This window comes from Acomys minous, assembly GCF_964271855.1.
Source record: "Acomys minous genome assembly, chromosome: 7".
NCBI lineage: Eukaryota > Metazoa > Chordata > Mammalia > Rodentia > Muridae > Acomys > Acomys minous.
Window position 1 is genome coordinate 1,974,587 of NC_140488.1, and position 27,541 is coordinate 2,002,127.

Genomic DNA, 27,541 nt, shown 5'->3' on the forward strand with positions numbered 1-27,541 from the left:
TTGAGGCAAAATTTGCATTCAGTGAAATGTAGAAATCCATATGGTAAGTTTTGACAAATACCTTTCCTAAGCCCCCTATCCAGACAGAAACCATTATGAGATATCTGGAAATTTCCCATGCATCCCATTCCAGCTCATTTCCAGCACAATTCCACAGGGGAAGCCACTATTCTAAATTGTCTCACCTTAGACAGCCTATTTGAGTAATTATTACTGCATGCGAATGGAATCAGATAGTATGTACTATTTTCTTCTATTTTTGTCTGAATTTTTTCCTTTACTCTGGTATTTTTGAATTTCCTCTATATTGTTGAAATATGTTCCATTTCCTTTCATTGCTGAGTCATTTTTTCATTAAATGGCTAGTTGATTCATTCACTACCTTATGATATGGGCTATTTCCAATTTGAGTTGTTATTTACTATATAAATAGTTATGTATGTTTTTGAGTGAACATATGCTTTCATTTCTTTAAGTAAAAACCTGGGAGGGAGAATTTGCCATGTCATAGGGTAGTTGTATGTGTTATTAGCAAGTGCCAGAATGTTTTTCAAAGTGGATATGCAGCTGAGACTCCTACCAGGAATGTGTGAGTTCATTTTCTTTTTCATCTTCATCAACATTTGGGTTGCAAACCTTTATTTTTATCCATTCAAGTGGGTGGGAAGTGATTTCTGTGATCATTTCCTTGATGACTAATTACATTTAAATAGGTTTTTATGTTTGAAGTGCTCATTTCTGTACCTTCCTTTGTAATGTGCTTGCTCAAATCATTTCCTCAATTTTACACAGCTGTCTTTTTTTTCTTTTTTGCACACACATATATACACACATATTCATTCACCACCCCATCTCTCTCTCTCTCTCTCTCTCTCTCTCTCTCTCTCTCTCTTCTCCCCTCTTTTTCTCTTTTTATCTTCCTCCCTCCCCCTCTCTCCCTCTCTTCCTCCCTCCCCCTTTCCTTCTCATACACACACACACACACACACACACACACACACACACAAACACACACACACAAACACACACACACGCACACACACACATACACACACACCTGTTTTATTTTTAACTCAAAGGATTTTTCTAACAGTCCAATAGAAATATGGCCAGTAGAAAAAAAAAAAAAGAAATATGGCCAGTTTATCACATCCGATAGCCCTCTATAACACTGAATCTGTGACTCAGGAGAGGCCGCCAGCTATTCTTAAACACGGTCTTGCATTGCCAGCAATGCTAGCTTATCCAGCTGGCACATCGTGATTTTTCAAATAACTTATTCAGATTACATCTTAATTGTTATCCCCTCCCTTGTATCTTCCCGTTCCCTCCTCCCTCCCTCTTCCTCCCTATTCCCCTCCCCTAGACCTGTGACAGAAGGGGACCTCCTCCCCCACCATATGACCACAGCCTGTCAGGTCTCATCTGGATAGCCCGCTTCCCCTTCCTCTGTGAGTCCGCTGGGCCTCCCCACCAAGGGGAAGTGATAAAATAGGGGGCACCAGAAATTGTTTGTCTTTTTCTTGTGTGCTTTTGAAAATAAAACCATATGTGTTGGGTTTTGACATGCAACACATTGCATGTTTAAACTGTAGTAATTAAACTGTGATTCAAGCACCATACTTTGGTAAGATTTCATAACCACACATGCAACTATGAAGTCTTCACCTAAATGAAGTCAACAGCATATTGACCTCAAAGTTTCATCAGCCCCTCTAATCTCTTTCTCTCTTCCCCTGTGGCTAGGTAGCCAATGATTTGCTTAGTGTTCCAAAAATTGTTTGTATTTTCTAGAACTGTTTCCTGTTTGGTGTCTTTCATTCAATAAATTGGTGAGATTACTAGTCTGTTGTGCTTCTACAATAAAATAATTGAGACTGGGTGCTATGGCGTAAATGTATGAAAGAGGTTACAAGATGAGGACCATACCCAGGCAACCTTGTTTCCTCCCTTGTCCCCAGGAATCAGCAGGCCCTTGGTGGTCCGCCCATTCCCAGAGCTCAGTCTTTTCCTGCATAGCAGATACTTCAGAAGGGACGAATAGTCTGTCTTTCTCCTTTGCCCTTGACTTGTTCATAGAGGACCTCCCTCAACCCTCTCACTCTTTCACTTCAGAATAACATGGACCAAGACAGAGGCCCAGATACCTGCCAGCCACTTTGCTGCATATAAGGGTTGGGCTGAGTTCCCCCAAAGCTTGCTGCCCAGGTCCTTAAAGGCAGTGCATCTGGAGGTGCACTCTGCTGTCTGATTATTTCCTTACTTGAACCTTCTTCATTTCACGCACAGCCCTTTCTAAGGGCGTCATCCTCCTCCAAACCCCACTCCCTTCTCATGGATCCTGAGGTAATGCCTTGCTTCTGAGAATCCTGTTCTTGCACACAGAAGTCAGTTCCCAGCACTTTTGGCTTCCTGTAGCAAACTGCCAACACGGGCTCAGACTCTCAGCTGAATGTCATAGGCCTTCATATGCCGGCTCCTCCCCAGAAGTGCTGCTCTCCAGGCACAGTGCAAAGCAGTCCCGAGGCAGGCTGCTTGTTTTGCTTAGATGTTGGGTTCAAGCGGACAGATTCCTTTGCAGAAGGCTTTGTGGCTCAGAGCCCCACTAATTACCCGAGGGACCTGTGGTCATGCTCCAGGGCACACTGTGATGTTTAAGACGGGGCCGTGACCTTCTCAAAGTCTAAGATCAAGGTGTCCTAGCACCCACCCACCCACCTGGCTCCTCACAAGGCGATCCTGTTGCTGGCTCTCCAGCCTTGCCTTCCATGGCACTGCCCATGGCTTTACTTTCCATGGTACACTATGTATTGATCACAGTTCCTTATGTCAGTCTGGCAGCATGCTTCTGCTGCTGGTGGTGTTTCATTAAAGCAATTAAAGCCCTGAATAAGAAAAGTCCTCAGAGGAGTTCTTAGGAAGGGAGGTGGAGGGGGACAGCATCACAATTCTCTTCAGACTTGATGTGCTGGGGTGGATTGGTGATGGTTGTGGGGCTGCTCTTTTTTAAGGAGTAGGGGAGGGGGGACAAGGGGAAGATGGAGGGAGCATGGGACAGGGAGGAGAGGAAGGAGGTGGCTACAACTGGGATGTAAAGTGAATAAATAGAATATGTTTAAGTTAAAAAAAAAGAGCTTGAGGCATAGGAAGTCTCAAGTTTTACTTTGTGTACACAGCTCATTAAGATAGCAGCCTCCACAGCCCATGTCTTAGAAAGATGTCTTAGGCATACTTGGACTAATGGTAATAGTCCCTGGAATCAACAGCCAAGGGACGTGAAGTACTTGGTTGAGGATGACAAACCAGGAGAGACAGCTGGAAGGCACTGGCACGTGACTAATAGTGCTAAGCTCTCTCTTGGTAGCGACTGTTTGCTTCTGAATCAGGGCTCCCAACTAACACCAGTGTGTTTTTGAAGCCTCCAAGAATCAGTCTGGAAGGATATGAGCCACATGCTTATGGTGACCACCTGTGAGGACCTGTGATGGTTTGAACAGTAATGGCCCCCATAGACTCATATGTTGAATGCTTGGCCCATAGTGGGTGGCACTATTAGGAGGTGTGGCCTTGTTGGAGTAGATGTGTCACTGTGGGGACAGGCTTTGAGGTCTCATTTGTTCAAGTCTGCCCAGTGTGGCATAGAGTCTCTTCTTGCTACCTGCAGATCCAGATGTAGAAGAACCCTCAGCTCCTTCTCCAGCCCCACGACTGCCTGCATGTTGCCATGCTTCCCGCCATAACAATGGACTAAGCCTCTAAATGTAGGTGAGCTCAAAGTAAACATTGTCCTTTGTAAGAGCCGCGGTGCTCATGGTCTCTCTTCATATAAATAAAATCCCAATGAAGACAGAACACGAGGTCGTGATCACGATCTCTCCACTTTTTGCTACCATATCTGTGTTCCTATGGCCCACAGACTGGGTATGGCTGGGAGTTAGGGCTGTGCTGGTCAAGGTTGGGTTTCTTTCTGGCCTTTCCTGGGTGACTAAGTAATGCCTTGTGGACATTGTGTATATACCCACTGGCCTATTCTCAGGCAGGAGGACTGACTCCTCCTATGTGGCTCTGTTTAACACTAACTGACAGTTGAGATGCCCAGCTTCTGCCGAAAATGGGGATAAAGAGGAAGCAAGAGAGCAGATCTGTTCAGCTCAGCTGTCCTGATTCCTGTTCCTAGAGGGTTCCAATCTCTGCAAGCCTGTCACTCAGCGTCCAGCAAGTGTCCTGGGTTCCATTTCTGAGAGGCTAGCCCAGGAGCTGCTTGCTTTCAGATGAGAACAGACAGACCTCAAGATCAGAGATCTTGTTTCTTTCTCAGGGGCTTGTGTGCTAGATAAGACTCCAGGTCTCGCTGGGGGAGGTGGACATTGTGTTTTCTACTGGATGTTACAGTTAGCTCTTTTAGAATGAGATTGCCAGTATCAGAAGGCAGTGGGAACTCGGGCGTTCCAAAGGCTTGTGATGATACCTCAGTGTTACAGCTCTTTGGTTAAGCTGCTGTGCTAAGCATGGCAGAGGATGCGGGCAGATGCCCCTGCAAGGCAGCTCTAGTGAACTGAAGTGAGCTAAAGCCCCAGCGGGCGGTCAGCATGATCTTGATCTTGCTTCAATGGAGTGGGCTTCAGGCATCACTGCTTCAGGCATAAAGCTGTGATTCTCCACGGAGGAGGGAAGCCCTCTCTTCCACAGAATAAATGGAGTCTCAGAAGGTCATGGTGGAGGAATGTCTTGAGCATGAGCGAGCACACCAGCCTTTATTTCTGAATTATGGATTTATAAACCTTGGGTGGCATTGAAGAGGGGTTTGAGGTTGAATGTGTTTGGTTCACTAGAGCTAGGGATACTTGATTTACATGCAGTGGTACAGTTCTTCATTTATATGCAGTAGCATGGGGTCCTGTCACAAGAAGCAGAACATAGTACTTAATTATCCTGTGGTTGGGAAAGAGCTTTCAGGTAAGATTAAAGATTTCCTTAGCATAGGGTGGCGTGTCTCAAGGAATTCCTAGGTGCTTGATGAATATGTTATGTGAGGAAAGGGTCAGACCTGTAATCTCACTGAGGGCTATGTGATGTTCCTTACAAGATCTGAGGGTCCCCAGATCAGGTGAAGAGAGAACCCTGCTGAGAAGAGGACTCTACCGTAATAGACCAAGCTCCATTGGCTATCGGGAAACACCAGACTTTAACCTTAAAAAGCAGGGTTCCACACACACTGATCTTGAGGCACCCCATGATATCCTCAACCTGCATCCTGTATCATGGGAGACTCACTTCCCCAAGCCCAGCTACCCAGGAGAGTCTGAAGAGGAAACCAAAAGAGGCTCCGCACAGTAGTAGTCAGGATGTAAGAGAAGAAGTGAGAGGAAGCTGCACGAGAAGGCAAGAACACCCTTGCCCAACCTGCTATTGAAGGTCCTCCCCTTTGTTGGGTAGCAATCCCCACTGTATGCCTGTAGTCCTCCTATGGCTCCTCCTTTTCCTGGGACTCTAGCTTTCCAGTTCCCATTAAGGCTCTGTAGCCTCAGGCTCTGTCCTTTGAGAGGCTTTGGGATTTGAATAGTTGTCCAATGGCCCTTGCCTAGCTTGCTTTGCCTGCTGGGTCTTCTGAGAATTTTGTGCACATTTGTGCTTGATTTGCCCTTTGGTGAGGAGGAAGGCATGAAGTCCTTTGGAGTTCATGGTCTCTGCCTACGGCCATGTATTAGTTTGTTTTCTGTTGTGATAAGAATGCAAGAACCCGGAGGCAGGAACTACATCAGAAGCATGGAGAAGTCACGTTTACTGCCTTACTATTTATGGCTCACACAGCTTGCTTTTTTTTGGTTTGTTTTTCAAGACAGGGTTTCTGTGTAGCCCTGGCTGTCCTGGACTCATTTTGTCCAGTCTAGCCTTGAACTCACAGAGATCTGACTGTCTCTGCCTCCCAGCTACTGTGCCTGGCTCACATATTGCTTTTTAAATACAACCCAGGACCATCTGCTCAGTGTGACACCTCTCAAAGTGGGCTGGACCGTCTTACATCAAACACCAATCAATAAAATGTCCCCAGACACTTGCCTATGGGGCAATTTGATGGAAGCAGTTTTTGCAGTTGAGGTTCCTTCTTCCAAGATGACTCTAGCTTGTTTCAAGTTGACAAAAAACTAACTAGCACAGGTGGGGATGGGCACTGGACCAGACTGAGAGCAACAGTAAAGGCACAAAACTCAGTTTAGAAGACTCAAAGGGTCATTGAAAAGACTGTTTTGAGATTGAAAACAGAGACTTGGCTAGCCTGAAAGTGTGGAGTGGCAGAGGAAAAAAAAAAAAGATGTGTCCAGTGCTAGGATCAGCATGAAGGCATAGAGGCCTGGGGGGTACAAAGAGCAAGAAAAGAAAGGGACAGTGAGGCACTAGGCTGGAAATGCACACAGGTAAACAAGAATGAAGGGTTTTGCACAGCAGGTAGAGAGGGGGGCTATATTTAAATGTGCTGTGGAAGCATATTCAGTGGAAAAGTACACTAGAGTGGTCTGCATTAGAAAAGAGGTTTGCCAGCTCCAGCTGTTGCTAAGGGAACCACTGCAATCATAAGCTGAGAGCAGCTAGGAAGCAATTTAGAAAGGGTCAGAGTTTTTGATAACAGAGCAGAGAATAACCTTCTGCTGAGTGGAATACATAGTTTCCAGATAGGGACTTTCCGGAGACACAGCATGGCCTGAGATTACAGCCATGCCTGTGAGGCTGTGTAGCAAAGGAGCTATGGCACACGTGATGGAGATGAGCAGATATCCTTATACTACGGAGATTATTATCAGTTACCTACTAGGAAGTAAGTGGGAACAAAAGAGGACATTGTAGAGGTTAGCTGGGGTAGAAGATTCAACTCACATTTGCTGACTGAGAGTGAGAAGAGGTACACAGAAAGGCTGAAGGGCCACTCCCAGGTGACAGTTGGCAAGGTGTTCCCTTTAAAGCAAGGACTATGCCAGTGCATGTGGCCGTGTGTGTGTGTGTGTGTGTGTGTGTGTGTGTTATTACTGTTAAGGCCATGAGGTGTAGGGCTCAGTGGCCCACAGTATCCAGCTGGGCTCATGGCTGTAACAATGCAAGTCTAGCAATGGTTTCTGCCTCACTTTGCCTTTTGTTACTCTAAATTTACAAACTAAACTCCTTTCTCCCTAGCAGCATTTCCTGTCATTGTAACCTATAGTCACTCAAGATTTTAAAGAATTGGAAATGCCATTTTCTTCCTCTTCCATATACCTCCCAAACCTCTGGAACAAAGATGCTTGAACTAGTTCTAAAATTTTGAAGTCTACATTATTCTCCTTATCCTGCGTCCTTTGAGCAGAGATTCCCTCAAACAACACGAACTTCCTGTTCAGCACAGCACAGCACAGCACAGCACAGCACATTCTATTCAGCGAGCCTCACGCTGACGGAAGAGCTTCAGAGTCTAATCTTGAGGTCCTCAGGGCTAAGCTTATAACATATTTTTAAGTAAAATCCAACTCAGCTCTACCAACACCAATTTGAAGCATCAGATTAAGCAACAGTAATTTACTAATTCTCAAAAACAACCCCTATCAAAACTTTTGGTTTCATAACCCCTTTACGTTCTTGTTTTGTTGGTGTTAAATTGAGACACGGTCTCACTATGTAGCCCTGGATAGCTTGAAACTTGCTATCCAGACCAGATTGGCCTGGAACACACAGAGATCTGCCGGTCTCTCCTTCCAAGTGCTGGGATTAAAGGTGTGCACCACTATGCCAGGCCTAAAAGTATAGCCCAGGCTAGCCTCAAACTCCTGATCTTACTGCTTACTGCTTCTCTTATAGATTATTGAGAACCCTTCAGGCTGGCTATGTATTCATGTGTGTGTTTTAATACATTACAAAATTTACTCCCCTGAAGTAAAAAAATGAGAATTTAAAAAATATTTTTGTTTAAAGATGTCATTAATAAGATATATTAACACAATAATGTTTTATAAAGAAACTATATAAAATGATCTTTAGTAAGAAGAATTCTTTTCCATTTTTGCATGTGTATATATGTTTGATGTTTACGTGTATGTGTGCATTCACATATGTATGGATGCATATGCATGTGGAAGCCCAAGGTTGACACTTGGAATCTTCACTTTACAAGCTGAGCCATTTCCTTAGTTCCCTTTTACATTTTTGATTCCTTTGGATGTCTGAGAAGATAGTTGGTTTTTCATTGCCATTTCTGAGTTCAGGCTACCACACTTAGATAATCTCTAGAACATTCCTTTATGCCCTTGAGAAAGAAGGAGAAAACAAAAGACAAAACCGTATTTGCCTCACTCTGAAGATATAATTGGTTTTCTGGACTCTACCTCAAAAGGTCACAAGAACTGCTCAGGGCTCTCCAGAACTCCTTGAGAACTGCATTGTTACTCCATACTTGCTAGGTTTCGTGCATACTGACCTGTTCTCAGTAACTGTCATCATTAACTGTGAAGTTTGCATCTGTGGATTCTCGTCACCTCCTATGTCTTATATGATACTGCTGGTTTGTGAACACTAGGCAGGAACGTGGGTGGACCACCAGAATGCTCAAGACTCGGGTTAAACCATAATCAGTTCCAGGACTGTGGAGGAACATGGAATTTATGAATCATTTCTACAAGCTTCTATTTCTCATTTGCCATAAAAAATAAATAGGGCAAGGTCACTTCTCATGGAAAAGCAATAATTCATCACAGAGACTAGATAAAAACAATCCTAAGTCTTCACAAAAATGGAGCTCATTGTCACTACAGTAGCAAGAGAATGTCAAGGTCGCCAGGGAGGATAGATTAAGGACAGACTGTATTGTGTAGGAATATGTGGAGGGTGTCCCTTGGGTGACTACAGGAAACGGCATTCCAGATATGAAGAAAGAGATATCCTAAAACACACAGACAAGGGAAGCTCTTCAGCAACAGGGCCCTGCTGGATCAGTGTTGACGATGTGACTGCAGAGGAGTTAGAGAGGTGGGAACATCAGCCTCAGTACTGCCCTTGGATTTTCAGAAATGCGGAGTCTCTTTAAGTTGCTATGGTGTGTAGGAAGGCTTTAGAGCTTCTGCAGCCCAACAACAGTGGAGGAGTTGGCTGGTGGCCTTTATTCCAAGCCCAGCCTCCCTACCCTAACTCAATAGATTTGTTACCTGATCAATGCTTTCTAGTTAACCGTTTTTTGTTTGTTTGTTTGTTTTAATTTTTGTTTTTGGGTTTTTTGAGGCAGGGTTTCTCTGGGTAACCTTGGCTGTCCTGGACTCATTTTGTAGACCAGGCTGGCCCTTGAACTCACAGTATGTGGAAGGCCCAAGAATCCAATATTTGCTCTGTCCAGGAGGCGGAGTCTCACAGCTGGTTTTCAGTATACACAAGAATCCCAAAGAAGTAGGCTCTAACTACAGTGAAGGAATGGACTTGCAAGCAAGGACAGAAGGAAGCAGAAAAGTACAGAAAATTTCCCTTTTCCATGACCTTATATAGGTTTACAGCAGAAGGTGTGGCCCAGATTACAGGTCAGCTTTCCCAGCTCAAAAGATCCAGATTAAAAGAGTCTCTTCCTACCTCCATGCTCTGTAGCAAATGAGCCAATTAAGCACCAAATTCCTCCCAGGTATGCACAGCCATTTGGGGTTTTAGTTAATTCCAGGCATAATCAAGAACCTAGTATAGGTACCACACCTCTCCTTCTCAGAACAGGAGTATGCTGCACATTTTACATCGTGACAGCAGCCCCTCCTCCCTCGCAGTCCCACCTACATACCCCTCAGCCCAAGCTGAGGACTGTGGCCCATGCCTGTAATCCTAATACTTGGGAGGTAGAGGCAGGAGGACCAGAAGTTTAATATTATCTTTAGTAGTGTTCTTCTGGCTGGGACCTCCTCTTTTCCTTTCCTCCACCATCGCACACTGTGCATCAGACTCGGCTTCTCGTCATGCCTTCTCACAAGACTTTCAGAATCAAGCAATTCCTGACCAAGAAACAAAAGCATAGTCCTATTCCTCAATGGATTCGGATGAAAACTGGTAACAAAATCAGGTACAACTCCAAGAGAAGACACTGGAGGAGAACAAAGCTGGAACTCTAAGGATGCACACAGCAGCAAGACTGAGGCTTTATTCTGAGTCATGGTCATCAATCCATCCTACCAGATGGAGCTCAGCGTTTTTAACCTGGACACTTGGTCATGTCTAAATTGGGGGTGTGGTTTGTCCAGTAATAAAATGTAGAGCATTTCAAAAAAAATTACCTTTAGTTACATATTAAGTTAGAAGCCAGTTTTTGGAGCCCTGTTTCATAATAGAAAAGAAGGCAGGAAAAAAGAGGAAAAAATCTCTTTTCTGTTCTCTGCCATGTGGTTACACTTTGAATAAAGCTCCTTTCCTGCCTTCACCACCTTAGTATCTCAACCCCCGCATGTTGGAGGGGAAAATGAGGCTTTGCATATGCTAGGCAAATGCTCTAACACCAAGTTACACTTGCAGCTACATTTTCACTTTGTATTTTGTGACACAGTCTCTAAGTTGTCAAGGCTGGTCTGGAACTCACTCTGTAGCCTAGGAGCCTAGGCAAGCCTTGCACTTACAATCTTCCTGTCCTAGAGTCCCATTTAGCTGAGAGTGCACCGTCACACTTGGCTTGCCTCTCTTTGAATGACTTTTGGAGATGGATCCATTCTTACGACTCTCTAGAGCTGGACCTTTTGCATTAACTCCAGTATCAGTGACATAGGAGGAATATTTACCTTAGCGAAGTGCATTCTGTGTAAAAGCAGCATGCATAACCTCTCCATAACCCAGCTATAACTCTCCTAGGCACAAATCCAAAGGGCTCCATATCCCACCACATAGATGATTGCATGTCTGTGTGCATCACTGCTCTCTTCACATTAGGCAGGAAATAGCATAGATATCCATCAATGAATGACTGAGTAATGAAAATGCATTATATTCCACAATAGAATTCTATTCAGCTAGAAAGAAAAAAGAAATCATGAAACTTGCAGAAAAAATATACTGGAAAAATATTGTACTGAGTTAAGAAACCCAGATCCAGAAAGACATAAATATCACATATTCTCACTCATATGCAAATCCTAGATTCTAATTGTTATATGGGGTATTTATATGAGAGTAAGTGTGGAGAGAGGCCAGAAAAGTAGAAAATGTCTTGTGAGGTAGGGAAATAGCAAAGAGGTTTTAAGTGAGGGGATAGCAAAAGTAATAGAGTAAATGGGATAGGAAAGTACATGGATTTCATACATACATGATTTTGGTTGAGTCGCCAACACATTCCTCCCCACCATGTCCGTACCCACGCTCCCTGATACCTTTCAGCCACCAGTTATTATCCATTATTCATTGGTTGTAACCTGGTTACTTCCTTGATGGTGTTAGAGGCTGTGAACTTAAAATGTGATGAGATCCTGAGGATGGAACCCTCATGAATGGATTAAGAGATTGGGGATGGCAAGCCTTCTGTCATGAGGCCATAGGTATATGTGTCATCTATAAAACTTGCACCACTCTTCATAATCTACTGACACATTGATTACATTGATTTTGGCCTTTTCAAGCCTCCAAACTGTGAGATGTATTTCTGTTGTTTCCAGGCCACCTTGTTCATGGCATTTTATTCTGGCGGTCCAAAGTGTGGGAACTGGACACAAGTTAGAAGTTTTCCATTTATTTGCTAATTTTCAAAACAAAGTATAGCTTTTCTATCATCTAGTAACTCCCCAAAAGCCACCTTTTATCATTTTGAACTTGTAGACTTACACACATCTATTTATTTAATTGCATTGCAATTCCTATTTGGCGGAGATGGCTCATATATGAGGAGCTCCTTTAGGTGATCTCCCAAGACTTCTGAACTAGCCATTGCTGGCTGCTAGAGAGATGCTCAGCAGTAAAGAGCAGTTGTTGCTTTTGCAGAGGACCTTAGTTTAGTTCCCAGCGGCCACATTGTGTCTCACTGTAACTCCAGTTCTAGGAGATCTAATTCCCTTTCTTGACCTCCACAGTCACCAGGCACACATGTGATGCACATACATATATGCAGGGAATACACTCATATCATATGCATAAAAGATAAATGTAAGAGGGAAAAAACCCTAGCCATTTTGGGGCTTTTGTTTACCTGCTGTTTCTTTTTGTTTGTTTCTACTTGCTTTCTGCTGTTTTTTCCTCCTGATTTGAAATCACTTTTCCCAGGGAACTCTTGCTGGTTTTCTTTCAAATGCTTTTTAAAAGTGGGGAATATAATTTCTAGAACAATCTGAGTGCTTCAGAGGTTCTAGGTTGTTGCATTTATCACTTTTTTTAGGCTTCTAGGAATCACATGCACACTTGAAGGATTAAGCTATCTTGTAGCCTTCAGAGATGATTCTAATTTATATTCATGTTTGTAGAGTAAGTTCATGTACTTAGCAAACATATAGAAATTGGAATATAACTTACAACAAATAATAATAATAAATAATAATAACAAAGGTAACCTTCCACCACAGTAATGAAAGGATCGTGTACATGGTCTTTGCACGCCTGGCCTTTTCTTGCTCTTTATTCCTTCTAGGATGTGTTGTATAGAGCTACTCTGATGGATGTACACTAAACTTCCTCAATAGCCTGGAACTTGTTGATTCAAGGAAGCTTTCACTTTCCCAAACTCCTTCCAGCCATTCTGTTTTCTTGAAGAATATTCTTGTACGGATTCCTAAGAAAGGTGTCATGGCATCGCCATTCTGCAAGTTTGTGCATGTCCACAAAGCTTTGCTGCATTCACACTTTGAAGGACTTTAAATCCTTTGCTATGATCTCTCACCCCCATCCCTCATGCCTGTTTTTTTTAAATTCCATTCTGTCCAAGAGCACTGCTTTTGGACACTTTAAGGAGAATTTAATTTTCTTTCCATTACACACTTAACCTCTTTGGCTACAAAGCCAGAACTTTTTTTAAAAGTTCATCACTAAGACACAATTTGGTTTTGTTTGTTCTGAGCTAGTTCTCTCAGATTTTGAACCCCACAGTAAGGTTTCATTGAATTAAACCTTTTCGTGTTTGTTTTTTCACTCGCTTTACTTTCTATCTTTGGAGATGTGTATTATATGCAGCATGGATTTTTTTTTTGTCTACCTTTTATATTTGCCATCTTTCGCAAGTCCTTTTCTTCTCTTTGCCATTTTGTTTTAAATGTGCAACCTGTTTTCTTCATCTGTTTCATTAAACAAAGGAACAAACAATGTTGAGCAGTGGCACATGTATTTAATTCTAGCACTCGGGAGGCAGAGACAGGCGGATCTCTGTGAGTTCAATGTCAACCGGGTCTACAAAATGAGTCCAGGCCAGTGAAGGCTACACAGAGAAACCTTGTCCTGAAAAAAAAAAACCAATATGTGCATAAGTATTTGCCTGTGTGCATGCTCTGTGCTTATGGAGCCCAGAAGAGAATGTTGGATCCCTCAAAACTGGAGTTACAGATGGTTGTAAACTGCCCTGTGGGTTCTGGGAATCAAACCAGGATCCTTGACAAGAGAGACCAGTGCTCTTACCCAGCAAGCTATCTCCCTAGACCTCTGTCTCTTTTGGGGCATTATGTGTTGTGTTGATCACTGTCTTAGTTAAGGTTTCTATTGCTATGAAGAGAAACCAGGATCGGGGCAACTCGTATAAAGGAAAACATTTAATTGGGACTGGCTTACAGTTTCAGAGGTTTAGTCCATTATTGTCATGGCGGGAAGCATGGCAGTGTGCAGGCAGACATGGCGCTGGAGAAGGAGCTGAGAGAGCTTCTACATCTGGATCTGCATGCAGCAGGAAGGAGACTGTGTGCCACACTGAGTGTAGCTTGAGCATAGGAAACCTCCAAGATCGCCTAAACAGTGATGCACTTCCTCCAACAAGGCCACACCTACTCTAACTTATATTCACACTTACTCCGATTTATACTCAGGACGGCAAAGTAAGTTTGTGTACTTAACAAATGCTGGAACTAGAATAAAACTTACATAAAACTTAGAACAATAAGTTGGAAAAAGGCCACACCTCCTAATTTTGCCACTCTTTATGAGCCAAGCATTCAAACCACATGAGTTTATGAGGGGCCATTGTTATTCAAGCCACCACAGTCACTTATAGGTCTTTTAAATTTATTCTTATATACTGAAAACTTTAAAAAAAAACTTTAAATTTCACCTACAATTACTTTTTAAATCAATTACCCAATTCTGTAATCTTATGATGCTGATTTGTGTTGTTCCTTCATGTTTTGGTACTGATGATGGAAGCCAGAGCCTTGCACCGCTGAGCTATGTCTCCAGCCCTTTCTTACCTGTACATATCGTATGCCAAGCAAACCCTCCCCTTTCCTATCCATCCACATTGTTTCCCTAGACAATTTTACTTCTATTTTTGTTAGAAACTCTGCCTCTCTCTTTCTTTTTCTCTCATTTGGTTATATATCTTTTCTCATTTCTTTCTACTTTCAGTCCAGACTGACCCATTGTTCATACCATTCCCTGTTCTACATACTTTTCTTCTTCTAATCACAAAGTCGTACTTAGGGTCTGTTGTCATGGTGGTTGTTTTTCCTTTTGGTCAAGACAAAGTACCTAATAGTGCTGAACAGATCTGCTCTGTCGCTTCCTCTTTATCTCCATTTTCAGCAGAAGCTGGGCATCTCAACTGTCATTTAGACTTTACTGGTGAGTATGTTTTAGAAAAGATGATCCATCTCTTCAGTGACTATTAATAATGCTAGAAAGGACCTGGTTTATCTACTTTTACCCGTAGTCCTAGTCATGAACACAAGACGTGTAGTCAGTCAGCTCTTCAGGTTTAAACCACACACTTATTTTTTTCTCCGTAGTTTTTACTGAATTGCTGCCAAATTGAATTTAGAAATCTCTTTGAATGGTGCCTGGCTTAGACTCAGCTGGATTGGTCTCTCTCCGCATCACTCTGCCTGGCTTTAGCACACTGAGCCCATCCCATGCGTTAGTGTGGTACTGCTTCAGGTACTTGTCTGAAGCCCAAAGGAAGTTCCCGGCCATCATGAATAATCCCTTCTGCTCGGAGCCCCTGATGATCTTCACCAGTCAGCATGGGATGCCTTTTGGCTTATGGCAAAGAAGATGTGCTTGAGGCAGGCAATGGCCCAAGTGCTAGTGGACTGGCCTGTGGTGGCTTTGAGGAGAGACTGGAGCCAACTGTGGGACAGCAAGGTCGTCAGAAGAGGGGTGCAGGACAGGGGTGATTATTTTTATTAGGCTATTACTATGCTTTTAATTTTTGATAAATAGTCTCACTGTTGCCTGGCCAAGCTTTGGATGTCTTATCCTTGTGACTGAGCCTGCAGAGCATCTGAGATTACATGTGTGCGATAACCACACTCAATTTCGGTTATTTTATTAATGACTTTATCCTGGTTTAAAATGAGGGAGTCTAGGAGGGTGTTATTCTGTTCTCATTTCTTTCCCCTGTTAGTACTTTGCATGAAATTTGCCTTTGATTTCTGTTAGTTCATTTTCACATGAAGTGAAATTTGTTTTCCTGCTCTTGAGGAAGAACAGCATAGCACAAGCTGATTGACTTCATTCACATATGGAGTGCGCCCTCTTCTGTTGACTTTGAGAACCCTGCCATGACGATAGCTTGTTTTTTGTTCTCCAAGTGCTCTTCTCCCTCTCCTTTGTGCGCACGCGTGTGTGTGTGTGTGTGTGTGTGTGTGTGTGTGTGTGTGTGTGTGTGTGTTGGGAGGTGTCACTGTTTGCCACTATTATCATCTCTCTGAATCTTTATTCTATTCTTCCTTGCGTTTCTCATCAGTGAAATGTCCAGCATTCGTTCTGAAAGAAAAATTTGAGAATCCCTTGAGCTAACTTCTTCCTAGCCCCTTTAGACCTACTGGGTGTTGACAAACCCCTAGGTTATTTGGAGTGTGGGATGTTCTTAGCTGCTCCTTCTCTGTGTCTGAGTCTTTGAGGTCACCACAAACACCTTTTACTCATGATTCTTGGATTCTTCCCCTTGCCTGCTCTCAGGCTTGCCACTGGAGATTAGCACGTAGAAATAAGATTTTCTAATCTAATTTCACTAGAGAAAAGCTTCGTGCTGTGTAAGGAGGGATCCTTTAGGCTTCTCAGATTTGCGTTGCCTTAGTCCCTGCATCATTCAGCCGCCCCTAACTAATCCATGAAAAAGGATGAACATAGCTTTGCCTTTAAAGTCAGGCCCTGATGCTTTGTGGTGTGGCCTTAGTTGACTGGAAGTTGCTGGCTTTCAGAACATCCACTTTATTTCCTGGCTTGTTTTTGGTATTATTTGTGTTATTAGGTCTGGGACACTTTCTTGTTTCCAGTTAGGTGAAGGAACCAGGCTGACCTACTCAGGGCATGTCCTCACCTTCTCCGGCCTACAGGCTACCAACCTGTTCTAATCTATAAGAACCTGGACTTAACCTCCCATGGAAACTCAGGCTCCATTTTAAAAAAGTATTCAAGCCATACTATATGTAAAAAAAATAAATAAATAAACAAAAAGGCTACCCATTACCAAGTGAATCTGCCTGCAGGAGCTGTCCAGCTCGGGCACGAGCCGCCATGGCAGAAAGCAGATTAGTGTCTCCGGGGCACCGGAGACCCGCAAAGCTGTAGCTTGGTGTGGGACACTTGCTCGGGGCGCTGGGTTTGAGTCTCCACACGCAAAGCCGGGGGAACGCCCTCAGGTCTGCAGAGGAGCCAGGGGTACTGGGGAGAGGGAAAGGGAGCCCATGCTTCGTGGGTAGGGGCGGGGAAAGTACCATAGAAGCCGGAAGTGGATTGGTTCTCCAGGGCAACACTGAGTTGCCGCCCTCCCCCTTCCTCGCACCAGCCATCCCACCCGCCGCCCCGCACCCCTTTCCCCCCACCCCCGGCAGGCATCTTATTTCCTAGAAGACTCCTCTGGCGACAGAGGTGTCAAGGGGACCTCGGTGCAGCCAGCGAGGGCATGCCAGGAACCTTGCCGCATCATCAGCACGAGCGCAGGCGTGAGCACGGGCGCGGGAGCAGGAGCGGCCTGCGACCAGTGAGAGAGAGGTCACTAGGACGCGCCACCAGGAGCAGAGGAGGACCATCGGACCTTGGCATCATCCATCCGTGTCCCTCCCTTGAGGCCCACAGCCCAACAGCCCAGCGGAGCGAGCGCAGCAGCCAGGTGGAGCCCAGCGGACCTGTGAGGTCTCATTCGGAGGACAGCATGCCCCGGGCCATGCAGACCAGCCGTCCTCGAGGGGCTTCGTCTCGCCGCTCCCGCACCTCCAGAGCCCAGCTGACCATGTCAGTGAGCCTGGTGGAGCACCATCTTCGGGAGGGCAGCCATGGCTCACGAGCCTGGTGGAGCACCATCTTCGGGAGGGCCGCCGTGGCCCGTGGCTGAGCGAAACGGCGCCCATCTTCCTGACCGCCATCCTGGAGTTCCTGGTGCGCAGTCTACTGGAGCAGGCGAGAGATGAGGCCCAACGCCGAGGCGCCCAGAGGCTCATCACCCCGCAGCTGCTGGAGGCCGCTGTCTACAGCAACGCCCTGCTTGGACAACTGCTCCAATCCATCACCATCTCCCAGGTGGCCCCGCCTGAGGCCCACAGGAGTAGCCAGGGCAGGAGGTGATAGTGGGGGAGGAGGGTGCAGTGTGGGCTTAGTTGATGGAACACAGGGGGTGGGAGTCCTGCTGGGTGGCCCACTGGATGGTGTCCCTAGCTTTTCCTTTGTGCAGGAGTTAGGAGTAGAAAGGGGGGGGCAAGGGTGAGTTGGGCCCAGTTGAAGGAATACAGGGGGTGGGAGTACTCCTGGGGGACCCACACACTGGTTTCCCTAGCTTTTCCTTGGGGCAGGAGGTGAGATTAGAAGGTGAGGGCAGAGGGTGGGTTGGGCCTGGCTGAAGAAACACATTCGCTGGGAATGGTTCTGGGTGACCCACAGACTGGTGTCCCTAGCTTTTCTTTGGGGCAGGAGGTGGGAGTGGAAGGTGAGGGGCCCGAGTGTGAGGTGGCCCTAGTGGGAGGAAAGAGGGGTGGAATTCAGGCAGGAGGGGATGGGGAGGTGGTGGGGTGAGGGTGACCCACGTACAGGCTGGTGTCCCTAACTTTTCCTTCGGGGATGATGTGGGAGTAGGGGCAGAAGGTGAGGCTGGCTTAGCAGCAGGAACACAGTGGTGTGGGGCCAGGTGTGGACGGCAGGCAGGGATGGCAGAGGAGGACTGACAGGCCTCTCTGGAGGAAGAGGAGGAGGACCTGTGTGAGGCATGCTCCGCACAATGCACCTCCTGTCTCTGAAGCAGTCTGGGCCAGCCTGGGCCAGCTGGGTCAGAGCGATGGCCTTTGCCTAGGAGACCAGGGAGCAGAGGCAGTCAGGTTAGGGATGCAGACAGAACAGTGGCAGCATGTGGGGCCTAGGCTCATCTAGGATCACAACTCAGGATTAGTCCTTGGATGGTCAGCAAGGTCTGACAAGGAGGCTCCCTCCCCCCCCAATAGAGGTGAACAAGATGTAACCTAGCCTGCCTGCACCTGAAGCATCCCACCACCTACGGCCTTGGCTGCCCTGACTTCTACAGACAGTGAGCTTCAGATGGTTTCTTCAGAGGGGTCAAGGATCAGGGACTGAAGGCAGGTTTCAACAAGGGACACAGCTCTTGCTGGTAGAAAATGGAGATGTAGAGAATCATTATCACATCTCTGCCAATAGGAAGCCAGGCCGAGAGACACAGAGTTCCAGACACAGGTCTTACGGTTTCCATGAGAACTCTGTCCTGCGCCTTGGAGATTTCCTTCTTTACTTCGCCCTATGAAGCCCGGACTTGACACCTCACCTCATATAATCATAAAAGTAACGACTTTGCAGAGCCAAAAGATGCTTGTGATGAGTTCAAAGTTAAGAACTGTGGTGACCTTGTGTGCATCTGCATGGCCACCCCACAAAAAGTTCCAGTGCCACGTCTGAACACAGAATCGCTGTGGGACGAGAACAGCTGAGGTGCAAATCTCAGAAAATGGTTGGGCGAGCAGTTAAAGGCCACACGGAGCAGACATGGGAAAAGAGGCACAGACAGGCCCATGTTGGAGACACCCCAAGGTTTCCCGGGGGGAGGAGCCATTCATCCACCCTGCCAGTGGGGATGTTGCTTTCACAGAGAAGACGCAGCATGCAACTGCATGACCTTTCAAGCTAAGAAAAACTGGAGTGAGGGCTCAATCTCCTCTGATCTCTCAAAGAACACCACAGCAGCAGATCCAGAGGAGAAAACAACTGTGTCTGTCACCTTCTGTCCAGAAATTGCAAAATGCCTGCCCTGTCTCTGCCCTATCCCCAGGGACAGAGGAGCTTAGGAAGAGGCCACATGCATGCTGGCCAAAAACAGGTTTATGGGAGGGGAGCTTGCTGGGCACGTGGCTGAAAAGGGCACAGGTGGTGACTTGCATTGGTGAAAACATAGGTTTTCCTGAGTGAGGACAAGGCACAGGGAGCCATCTGGGCAAAGAGCAGAAGCAAAGCATGGCCAGGGGACAGGGGTCACTCCAGGGGAAGCTGATGCACTGGGAGGAGGGAAGACTATCCCAGAAGCAGCCAGGGAAGCTCTGGGGGCTGGGTGTTTGCCAAGGACACGGGGGAAGCAGGGAGAATTAAGAAGGAAGACCACAGGGGAATGTGGAAGAGGGAAAGTCCCTGTTTCAGGACAGCAATCCCTCAAGAGCTGAGGACTAGGAAAGGAGAGAGAAAGGTTGAGTGAAGAGCCAGAGGGAGATCAAGAGAGTGAGAGAGGCAGAAGAGCACAGGGCACAAGGGCAGGGACCCCCTGGGAAGCCAGAGAGGCCCAGGGGTCTCTCTCTGGTGCTGCTCACGTGGAGCACTCACAGTTAGAAGCAAACCTTTCCGGTGGGTTCTTTGAGCCAGTTCCCAAGCATCATTCAGCTGCATCAGAGCCGCGCTTTCTTAACCTCTTCCTAAAGGACCAGGTGTGTGTAGGTGGCTCTCACGGTCTTGAAAAGTATTACTTTCCTGTGCACGTGTATGTGTGCTACAGTGTGGAGACTGGAGAGCACAAAAATCTGAAAGTAACTTCCTTCACATGTACTAGTTGCCATGTATGCCCTGGATCCACTGTTTGTGCGCCTTCCTGGACTGCTCGCCTCATTCCTCTTGGAGGCAGGGTCTCTCCATCAGGCATGGGGCTTGCCAATTTGGCTCTGCTCGCCCTCCCACAAGCCACAGGGATCCTTGTGTCTCTACCCTCACACCTCTGGGATTATAAGCACATGTGGGATGTTATCAGCCTGGGTTGCACACGGGCGCTAGGGATATTCACTAGGGTACTACTCACCATGTTATCAGCCTGGGCTGCCCACGGGCGCTAGGGATATTCACTAGGGTACTCACTGGGGCATACTCATGCATCCTTCTTGTTAGCTTCCCCAAAACAAGTTAATTTACCCCCAATACACCGTGCACTTCAGTGGAGCTGTCCAGATCATATTAGAAGACAGATATTCCAGAGTGCATTTTAAGGAGATTGCCAAAAAGACTTCCCACTGAAGGGCTGCTCTGACTCCTGGAAGTGTAGGTGGGTGCCAAGGTCACTTAGGACCTGGAGCTACAGCCAGGGCACACTTGCCAGTAGACAACCCTCTAGTCAAAGACGGTTAATCCTCTACCAGCTTCTTCAGCCCCCACATGTCCTGAGTAGATGATGAAATACAGGACCCCACGGATATCAAGGATAATGCTAGTACCGGAAGACTGCCAAACACTCAACAGGCAAGGAAACAAAAGCTCCCCTCTCCTATTGCTTGCTTCACTAGCCTGTCCAATGGAAAGGATGCAAAGAAAGCCAGAAGGAGATTCTCCAGAGACGCTAATTTACACAACTCCTTCATCCACTTGAATACCAAAATGTCACCAGAAGTCCCTAACTCATCAATATGATGCGGAATGTGCATTCTCCTTCCTAAGGCAATTTCCAGTAGGTGCTAGAACAGTGTCCACAAATGGCCATCAGTTTCCCGGGTTAAACAAACCCTCGCATTCCTCCTGTATGAGGAAAATATTCCAAATAGAATATGATCATGAATTTCAAAGCTAATTACTTTCCCCACAGGTTGAGAAAGGGTCAATGTGTCTTCAGCTTTTACAGACCCACCGTGTGAAGTAAGGGTGTGTTCTGTTAGCAAGTGTCCTTTTCAAACTGCTTCCTCATTGCCACGAGGGACCGGGTAGTGTCACCTAGACCAGAAAGGAAATGGTGATCACTTTAAATCAAACATCCAGAGGAAGAAGTGCTTTCTCATCCTGGACAGGTCCCCTACATGGCAATGCCAGTAAGTACAGATGTGTGGTCCAACTGGCTCTTGTTTGCTTTTTTTTTTTTTTTTTTTGGCACGATCTTGTGTAGCTCAGGCTGGTCTCAAGCTTGATAGGTGACTGAGGCCAACCTAAAGTTCCTAATTCTCCTGCCTCCACTTCCTAAGTGCGTCGTGATGGGGCATCGTGCTTGACTGACAACCACCGCTGACAAAGAATTGCGTAGACAACTTCAGCACCCACCCAAGCAGCTCTTCTGCATCAGAAAGAGCGATGCTGCCAGACATCCTCGCACACTGTGCACGCTGGCTAAGAACTGACGATGCCTCTCTACTAATGCTGTCTTAGGGCCGCCTATACGAGTGAATCAAAGGTGCCCTGGCTTGAGGGGCATGTGACCCAGTGACTTGGGTACGGAGGAGGACAAAAAAAAAAAACAACAACAAAAACCAGTGTGACATGTATGGAGTTTGCATACGACCACATTTTTCCTCCAGGTCCCTGGTGGGCTGCCTTCAGCATCCCCTGACAGGCTCATATGTACGTACAGACTAAAGGCTGTTTTTCCATGCCCTCCTCTGGCAGGGGTTCCTGGAAGAGAACAACTTGGGATAGCCAGGAAAAGAATAAGACTTAATTCACAACTGGGAAAACAGCTGTTGAAATGCAGAGTGCCACCTGCACAGTAAGTTAAGGAGCAGAGCTTTCCCTGCTGGCCCTTCATCTCTACTGACACCCACTCCTCAGCAGTGCAGGAAGAAGGGAGCTCTCCCCACCACCTTGCCCACAGCTACAGCATTCCCCTACTCACAGCAGCTACTTCAATGTTAAGTTAAAGGTAGCCCCTGAAGGCCAAATGGCAATTTAGCCTTCGAAAACATCCTCTGAGAGACATAACTGTCACGTGAGTCCCACAGGCTCTCAGTGACCACGTTCTCACCATGCACACATAGGCTGTGGGGTTGACAAGAAAGTCCTGGGCCCGCCAGGATCTGCTCAGGCATACCTTTGACATCTTGTATCCTATTCTGAATGGACTCCCTGTGGAAAAACCCACACAGAACCCTTGATTGCGGACAAACATCCCAAGCTTGCCTTGAAGGCTAGGGGAGCCATGCTGTATGGGAGAGCCAAGAGCTCATGTGGAGGGAAGTCGGGATTTCCTCTCTTTATGTCACTGCTTTTATTCCTTTCATCACACTGTCACCATGGGCCAGCGAGGTCACTGCAGATTTTTAGGGGCACACGGGTAAGGGTTACCTTATGGACATAGGTGACAGAAATTCAGCTGTAACCCCAGGAAACCCACCCCAGGCTGCGTGTTGGGCAACTTGTGACAACCTCATCCAGGGTGTTGTTCCCTGCCAAGTGCAGACAGCTCCAGGGGAGTGTCTCCTCTCCTCAGGCAGTGGCTTTGTGTCCCGTTCGGGCAGTGTAGGGGTTTTTATACTGACTGTTTACCGGAACCCATTCACCCTATGGTGGCATGGGGTTCCATAAAGGTGTACCCACCCAAGGTCCTGCATGCTGTCCTTCCTCAGTACCCACCTGCTATGCCTCCTGTATCACCCAGACGGTGTCTCCTCGACTTTCATGCCATGTGACCATGTGCAAACTCCAGAGTCTGCCTCTAACCCCTGGCCCCCAAGGCTTCTCCTCAACTGCGTATTGCCTGCCTCTTCCCAGTCTCCCCTCTGAGTTCAGGTTGTATCATTGTGTGGGCCTATCTGTAGTCTAGGATGCTCAAGTGACAGAGAACAGGTGACAGCGGTCTCTTTGATGCTGCCTTGTGTGGCTTAGAACCACGGTCTCCACTTGGATCCATTCTCCAACAAAGGCCTAAATCTTTCTTTCTGTGCCTGCACATGACCACACTGAAACTACCCCATGGCACAGACAGGCCCATGTTCCTTTAAGACATCACCTGGCCTCTTGCTCATCTGCCCCTGAGGAACAGCTGCCCATCTCACTGATATCATCTGCTGGGTTGTCTGCTGCATCGAAAGAAAGGGCAACCCTTTGTAAATGAAATGTGCTGCTCTCATCAGCCCACACAGGAAACAGCTTCACTCTACAGCTGGTTGCCTGTGGCCACCAGTGGTTCTAAAGCATCCCCCCAGGACCTCATGTCCCCATGGCTCTCCACTAGACACAGTGGAGACTTAGCTCGGTGCGAGTGTGGGGGACACTCATTTGTACCAGGGTCACAGGGATATTCCCTCTGACCCACAGGCTTCTTCAAGAGACATGTGGGCTGGGACCAATGGCTCTGAGAGCCTTGCATCTCTGCCACACAGCACAGCGAAAGAATGTCAGGTGTGTACTGAAATACAGCGCACGCTTGAGTGCCAGAGGTCAGTGTCAGATTAACCTTGTGCCGTCTCTCCACCGCTCCTCCCCACTGCCCCAGTGTTCCACCTGCCCAGGAGTAGTGGGATGTCCCCCCTGTTGTCCCCAGCCCTATATGCCCCATATCAGGTGTCACCAGGCGTGACTGGGTCACAGTTCTGAGAGTCATCTCATGGGAGAGTCCCATCTACTCTTGGGCGCTTGGCACTTCTCTGCATGACCTTCTAGATCCTTGGTCGACACGGCTGGGACCTTCCTGGGCCGGACAGGACTCTTGATGTGAACGGGCAGTAAAGACACCGAGAAGAATTTCACGACTGCAATGGACACAGGGATCAGAACTCCACAGCCTGCAGCCATGTGCCCTGGCGCTAGTCCTGGAGCAAGGAGGAGGCCGGACAGTCACATCAGTAGCCCACCAGGAGCAGTCACATTCTGCCCCATCTCTCTACAGTGGGTCAGGACATCAGTCCCACCTCTAGGGACATGTACCTCACAGAAATCTCCCCACTACCCTCTTATCCTCCAGGGTGCTCACAGCTAGCTAGATGCCACTTCTGGAAGTGAACTACCCTGGGTCTCCAGAGACTTTGTCTTTATGCCTGGGAACCCCACATCACAGCAAGACCCCAAAACTCCTCTTACCCTAGAGGGTGGTCACAGCTAGTGAGAAGGCACTTGTGGAAGTGTTACGACATGGTAGAAAATGCGTGTGCATGCCAGAGACTGGCCACTCCTTGTTCCATGGTGAGGCTCACCTGGCAATCATGCATGTGTGTCTAGGGGCTTGGGGTTGCACATGCCTCAGCAGGAAACAGCCCAGCCCTGTTAAGGCTTGCAAGGGACATGAAAAACCCACAGGTCTCTCCTCTCCTCTCAGACATGTGGATTGAGAGAACATCTGGCGTGCCCAAAGACCTCAGAGTGGGCCATGTAGATTGTCCCAACCATTTCCCCAAGCAATACTTGCTGCCTGGTCCCCTCCTCTCCCTCGCTGAGTCCCCCAGAAAATGCTCCTAGACTGTCGTCCTGAGGCCTAGGCCACTCGGTGTGTGGCATTTGGGCGCCAGATGTGACTTGAGGAAAGTATTCTGAGTCCTGTCACCTGAGGAAAGTATCCTGTGCCCTGTCACCTCAGGAACATATCCTGAGTCCTAATACGTGGTCACTCACGTGGAGGAACACACCTCACCAAGTTTGCCCGGAACCCTGCTTCCCCTCACGAGAGTGGTCACAGCTAGTCAGTCCTCACTTTGAAAAGTATCAGGCCTCTGTGGAAAAGCACGTGCATATGCGTGTGCCCATCCACTCATTCCTTTTCCTTGGTTAGGTCCACCTGCAATCATGCCTGCCTGATCAGGAAATTGCGCTCTCATGGCCTGGAAAGACCCCAGACACACATGGATGTGCTTTATGTAGGCCCAACTGTGGAAGTGTGGACGTGGATGAGTGTCTCTGTGCGCGAGCACGTCAGCAAGGGCCCTGTGGCAGAGCCCTAGGCCTTCTGCCAGCACAGAAGCCTTCCTGCCCACTCTGTTCACCCCCTGCATTGTATCAAAGCTTTCCCACACCACCCTTGCTGGCCTCCTCCACTCTGAGGTGGAATTCAGGCTCCTGACCTTGGCCTCGGGGACTATCCTGGGTCCTAATACCTACTCGCTCACTTACAGGGACAGACATAGCTCACCACAATCCCAGAGACCCTCTTTCTCCTTGCGGGAGGCTCGGGGGTGTGTCTTCCCAGGCATCCCTCGCTCCTGGAAAGCATTCTACCTTAGGGTAAATCATGCCTGCTCTCTGTGGACCTGGGCAATGCTGTTCCATCTGGTGAACCTCCTACCTCCTTTGCCCCAGCTCCCACTGCCATGTCCTCCATATCCAACCCTGTCGGGTGTGCTTCCATAAACTGGGGGCTCACCTAGGACCTGCAGAAAGTTCCTGAAGGTCTCTGCTCCCTGAGTTCAATGCCCTCACAGGTGCAAGTGTGGGCCCCTTCAGAGTCTGAGATACTGAAAGAGCCATGTGGAAAGTCCCTGGTCTCTGCAGGAGCACACACTCTGCTGTCCTGCCCACTCCTAGGAGTCCCTAGAACCTCCACAAAGCTTTCCCAGGCAGCCCTTTAGGGATTTGTCTGCTGCAGAGTGTAAGAGAGGCCCATGACAACACCCCATCACAAGGCTACTGCACCCCTAAGTATAGGGGCCACCCCCTGAATAGAAGAGGCATTTTAGCCAATATAGGTATGTGAAAGCTCACAGCAGCCCCAAGCACAGGGGCAAAGGCCCAAATTACCCCTTCATGCTAAAGACATACACCAAGCGGGGTGCATCCATACAACAGAATACTATCCCACCTTAAGAAAGAAAAGCACAGCCAGTCCAGGAACGTTCGAAGCATTTTCAGTGAAATCGGTCAGACAAAAGTCACTGTCTGTAAGGATCACTGGATGTGCCATGGGCAGAACAGAAAAAACCGGAAGAGGCGAACTTCCCAAGCTGGTGTCATCTAATCCTGTAAGAAAACATGTCACTGGGTGCAGGGATGGCTGCATACAGCAGTAGCCTATGGAAGACATATTCCTGTGTGCCTGTTGGAGCAGGGGGGAGGGGAGGGAGGGAGGGAGGTAGGAGAGACAGACAGACAGACAGAGACAGAGAGAGACAGACATAGACAGAGAGAGAGACAGACACACAGAGAGAGAGAGAGAGAGAGAGAGAGAGAGAGAGAGAGAGAGAGAGAGAGAGAGAAAGAGGGAAGAGAAGAGAAGAGAAGAGAAGAGAAGAGAAGAGAAGAGAAGAGAGATTGGGTAGTGGTGAGTGTGTGTGTGTGTGATGTCCCTGTGTGTGTTTGTGGGTGGGTGGATGATAGGGTGCTGGTGCTGGTGCAGATGCTGGTGCTGGTTTGAATGAGATAGCATCCACAGCCTGGGGCTTCTGAATATCTGTTTCCTAGTAGATGGCACTGTTTGGGAGGTGTGGCAGTGATGGAGGAAATATGTCACTGGGGGTACGCTTTGAGGCTCCCAAAGCTTCCTGCCATTTGAAGTTTGATCCGCCCCCCCTTCCTGTTTGAGATTCAAGATGGATCTTTTGATGCTGCTGCCACCTGAATCCCTGAGCTGCTCTCCATCCTGTGCAGGTTCATGCTCCTCCACATTTTCTGCCAAGTGACCTAGAACACTCATTTGCATCTGGAGAAACAACAAGCCTGCCTTCTGAGTTCTGGCAGGTAAAAAGGTGTACTTCTGAGACATGGCCCCTGACCTTACAGGAGGCAGAGCAGAACTGTCATCTCTTGTCTTGCCTGGTCTCAGACCCTCTGTGGTCAAAGGCCCAGCATCCTGGAATGGCAGCATCACCTTCTGTGGTCCTTGCACATGCACGCTTACTTCTTTTCATGCTTGCAGCTGCAGGGGGTGGGGAGGGGAGCTAGGTGACAGGGATGTAAGTGAACAGTCAGCCTCCTGGGTGGATTAGTACTTCCTGATTTCCACAGAGAAATGGCTACTAGGAGAGAATGTCCCCCACCCTGACCCCCTTGACATGGCGGTTGCCATGACAACAAAGGGGAACAAGCCATTCTTTCCTGGTTACAGATACATTTGCGAAGGATACTCACAGACTGCAGAGGTGCAATCACTAGATAGACACGCAGAGCGCATAGGTAGGTGCCTGCAGCCAACCTGAGTGCCTGTGTGAGCTGAGCCGGTGACTGTGCCCTGGGAGCGTGTGTGCTCTTTCACGGGACAGGAAAGGGGCTCACTACTGTTGTCTGAAGTGAAGCCCTGAGGACTGGCTGTTCACCAGCCCTGTCTCTTTGTCCTTAGTTGATCGCTCTTTTGTGCCAG

General features: G+C 47.5%; 1 protein-coding gene across 1 annotated transcript; it reads left to right on the forward strand.

Moving 5' to 3' along the window:
• Positions 1 to 9,947: 9,947 nt before the first annotated feature.
• On the forward strand, positions 9,948 to 10,100 carry LOC311601587 (large ribosomal subunit protein eL39-like; the record flags this gene model as incomplete). Its single annotated transcript, XM_084789112.1, has 1 exon — positions 9,948 to 10,100. The coding sequence occupies one exon, from the start codon at positions 9,948 to 9,950 to the stop codon at positions 10,098 to 10,100; it is 153 nt and encodes a 50-aa protein (XP_084645238.1).
• Positions 10,101 to 27,541: the final 17,441 nt, after the last annotated feature.